The 4,101-nt window shown below is 47.2% G+C and overlaps 1 protein-coding gene across 1 annotated transcript; it reads left to right on the top strand.

Moving 5' to 3' along the window:
• Positions 1–268: 268 nt before the first annotated feature.
• LOC110224752 (meiosis-specific protein ASY2-like) lies at positions 269–2,896 on the top strand. The gene is made up of 5 exons (XM_021011680.1): positions 269–881; positions 958–1,692; positions 1,770–1,897; positions 1,968–2,646; positions 2,703–2,896. The coding sequence occupies exons 1-5, from the start codon at positions 269–271 to the stop codon at positions 2,894–2,896; spliced, it is 2,349 nt and encodes a 782-aa protein (XP_020867339.1).
• Positions 2,897–4,101: the final 1,205 nt, after the last annotated feature.

The raw sequence follows: 4,101 nt of genomic DNA, 5'->3' as shown, positions 1-4,101 counted from the left end.
TCTCATCACTCCTTTAATTTCGGCACTAGCCATTTTTAACTGAGAGACATCTGTCATCATTATGACCGTATATTGATTAATTACTATTAAAACGGGAAAAAACCTTCCCACTTCCCACACAACTTCCGAGGCGGTTTCATCATTGGCTTGAGGTAACTTCTTTTCGCCATTACTCTCTTCTTTTACTTTTGTGCTTTAATCAAAACCTCTCTCTACTTTTCTTCACAAAACTCTCTTCGCCGGATCTTGAATTTTTCATTTTTCTCCGATGACTTCCGATTCCGAGAGACCTGAATATCTTTCTTACGATGAGAGGCGCTCTAGTAATGATGAATGCACTCGTCCTAACGATATTGCCGGTCCTCATTACAAATCCACCTGCACTCTTCAGTCCCTTGAGCGATTAAAGGGGCTCTGTCAAATTCCTCCTGGAATCATAGCGGAGGCGCAAATAGCCGACCCTACGGAATCCCCGGAGAACCACCGTGTCGGCTACTTTTGTGTTTACGAAATTTACTTCAAGGGCTGCGGATTGACCTTCCCCCTTCCCGAAGCCCTAGTTCGATTCTTGGCGGCTCTCGAGATTGCCTTACCTCAATTAACCCCCAATCTCTTCCGAACCATCCTCGGGATTATAACCGTTGCGGCGGAGGCTGGCTACGTCATTGGAGTCCCCAAGCTGAATGAACTCCTAAGCGTAAGGAGTTCGTCAAAGAAAACTGGGTACTTCTCGGCGTATCCAAATGCCAATAGAAACGTCATCTCGCACCTCCCGAACAAGGATGAGAACTGGCACCATCCTTGGTTTCTGATTAAGAAAACTCCTGCTTCGATTGGGAATCTTTCCGATGTACTCCCATCGAAGTGGTCTGCGAAACCTGGTAGAGACTAGGTCGTATATTCCTTTATTGTTCATTATAATTTTTTACTGACCAAATTCGTTGTTTCATTTCGCAGCTCTCATCGCTTCAACTCTCCCGACTGAAGAATTTGTCAAGTTCTTCAAATCAATCCTTGAAGGGGAAACCCTTTGGAATTCTTTCACCCTCGATCGGTTTATTGAGGCCAACCGAAAACTCAGGATGAGTCCTCCCAATCTACTTCACCGTCTTCCGCCTCCTCCCTCAACTCAAGGCATGTCAACTCGGGCCCTTACTGCCCAGCGTAAGAAACTCTCCAAGCCGATAGCAGAGGCTTGTGATGAAAACAAGGCGTTCCTTGCGGCCGCCATTGACAAAAAAGATTACAGCAGGACCCTGCTGGTTGATGATAACAGCTCCGAGGGAGCCAGATCCGTTGCTGCTTATAGGCTAACGCCTCGTCGCGAACGTCATGACGAACGTTCTCCTCGGAGAGAGCGGTCTCCTCGTTGTGATTCTCCTCGTCCTCCCCGAGACGATTTCAGCAACGAACCACTTAAGAATTTGGTTCGTAGGAAGAGGGACAAGTCATCCCGTAGTGACTCGTCTCCGCGAAGGGAGAAATCAAGGGCCCGGACTGACCGTTCACCTCGATCATCCCCTCCCACTGAACCAATGGGTCCTCCCCGACCTGTTGACATGTCTTCTTCTGCCCAGCCCGAGAGTGAAAAGACTGTTCGGAGTGCATCCCCTAAAAAGGGAGATTCTGAATCTCGAGGTGCTTCCTCGAGGTCAAAGCCTGCTCTTGTCCCTCAAGTCAAATCGCTTTCAGGTTTGGTGACTTACACATACTTAAACGTTTTTGTCTCTACTAAAATTCTAATTTTTACAACTCTTCCTTCTTCGCAGCTATGGAGAAAGAAGGCAGCGTCTTCCGATGCTTCAAGACCCGATCGGGTTCGATCTTGCCAAACTTCAACAAGTGGCGCCCTGCGATTCGTGAACGCTATTTGCTTCACGCTCATCATTCATCTCGGGTTAGTTCCGTTTTTTTTTTTTTTTTGTTAATCTTTAAACTGACTCGCCTCCTCGGGTTTATAATGCCAGGCTCACAACGAACTTAACGATATGATCGAACATTACGAAGGGTTGGTCATTGGACGGGAGAAGGAGACTGACATGTGGAAGAAGAAATTCTCAGCTCTTGAGGCTGAACTCAGTTCTTCTGTCGGCTCCAAGCACGATCTGGAGGACAAGGTCGACAGTTTAGCATCTGAGCTTGCGCAGATAAAGGGGGAGCTGCAAGACCAGTATGACCGGAATTACAAACTCCAGGATGAACTTGCTGGTGTTCAGGGTAGACTTCATGAATCCGAATCAACCGCCGATACCCTGAACAACCAACTTATCGAGCTTGACGCGAAGTACAAGGCGCTGGCCAAGTTGCGTGATTCCGAGTTAGCAAGGTCGGCATCGAAGGCCAGAAAGGAGGTTAAGGGACGCGGGATGGAGTTGATCCAAGGGGCCATCCGCTTCATGCAAACCGAGAAGGCTAGGTCAGACTTGGAGTCAGACATCAAGGAGCATGAGAGAAACCTGATTCTGTTGGATCAAATCCATGAAGCAGATTTCTCCGAGGAGCAAGAAAGGACCGAACTGTCAACTAATCTTTCTGAAAAACGGAGTCGCTTAGCAGCTCTTCCCACTTCGACCTTCAACCCGCTTGACTGCGAGGAATTCTTTACTGAATCACCTCCTATAAGTGAATCGGGTTTAGACTGGGCAGGTAACGCTTGGCTCCTGACGCTTACCTTTTCTTACCTTGTACCTTTGATTGACTGAAAATATTATTTCTAGGCTCAAGTGAGACGGAAGACGTTGTCCCACCCGTAGCTCCTATGGTACCGGAGGTCACTCCGGAGGATGGTTGCACCGCGGAGGGTGGTCAGGGAGCTTCATCTGATCAAGCGCCAATTAAGGAAGCGAGTGAAACTTTGACAGCCGAGCCGGAGTCCGAGATGGAGGTCGATCCGTAGTGGCTGTGCCCACTTTAAACTGGGGATTGTCCCACTTAGTTTAAACTTAATTTCGAACTTGTTTTTGGCCTAAGGAGGCTTTATCATTTCTTTTGAACAAGATATTTGCCTGAGGAGGCTTTTAAACCTTTCTAGGTTACGACCCAAGGGGGTTTGGTTAAAATTATATGCGGGTTTGCAAAGTCCGCTTTTAACCTTTTGTGGCCTTGTGGTTATGCTTTCGAGATTTTTAGGCTGATCAGACCTTTCTCTTTAGAATGCGAGAGCTGAGCTCGGCTTAAAGCGAGTTCCCCACTTCGGGTTTAGTCTACTCGATAAATTTATTGGGCTTGGGCCTTAGAAACTTTTGTAGTTAATGCGACGGTTGCTCTTTCCCTTCTTATAAGTAAGGAAAACGGCTCGTCTTTAATGCAATAACTGCCTTTTCTCGACTTTCCAAAAATGGTTTAAACCACTCAGACACTCTACCATTATTGAATTTATGGTTCCAAGACAAACCCTAAATCATTATAAATAAAGGCTTACCTACCTCCAAGCTTTATTTAACTACGTTTTTTTTTAGAGTCTTACTTGAGTAATATTGCGAGAATGGAAAACGAAAAAGTAGCCCCCGTTGATCCCGGCAGCCCACTCTTCTTGTCCGGCGACGGCTTTGAACCGGCCGGCGTTCTCTTCCCTCACGCCGTCTTTCACTTTCCTTCAAAGGAGAAGAAAGAGGCTTGCGATTTTATTGACAAGGTAAATATTTAAAGTTTTTTGATTTAAAAACTTTTTGTTTCATCTTATTCACTCATCTTTATGCTAGGTCGCCGACAAGCACCGTCGCTTGTTTGAAGAGAGGCAGCGGCTGGGCCTCAAAAGGCAAACACTCGAGGCTCGCATTGCTCGGGTGGAGAGGAAGATACGGGCCTTGGAAAGTGATCCCTTTCAATGGGAATGGCGGAACTTTGACTCTGTCGCTGAGATCCTGAAGATGCTTCGGATGTATCTCCGCGCTAAAGGAGTCCCGGGTCCCGTGAACGCCCCCGTCTGCACTGTTCCATCTGACAGCGAAGAAGAAGACGAAGAGGAGGCCAGCACTTGTCGGAAACGCGTTCGGGATCATCTCGAAGTGGACGCCAAGAATAAGACGTCCACTTCGAAGACTAAACCGGCGATGAAGGAGCCTGTTCCTGAGCCTCTTCCATAAATGTTCTTTATCTTCT

Source organism: Arabidopsis lyrata (assembly GCF_000004255.2).
Source record: "Arabidopsis lyrata subsp. lyrata unplaced genomic scaffold ARALYscaffold_1, whole genome shotgun sequence".
NCBI lineage: Eukaryota > Viridiplantae > Streptophyta > Magnoliopsida > Brassicales > Brassicaceae > Arabidopsis > Arabidopsis lyrata.
The sequence above is the reverse complement of the archived record's forward strand: the minus strand, read 5'-3'. Positions and strand labels throughout refer to the sequence as shown.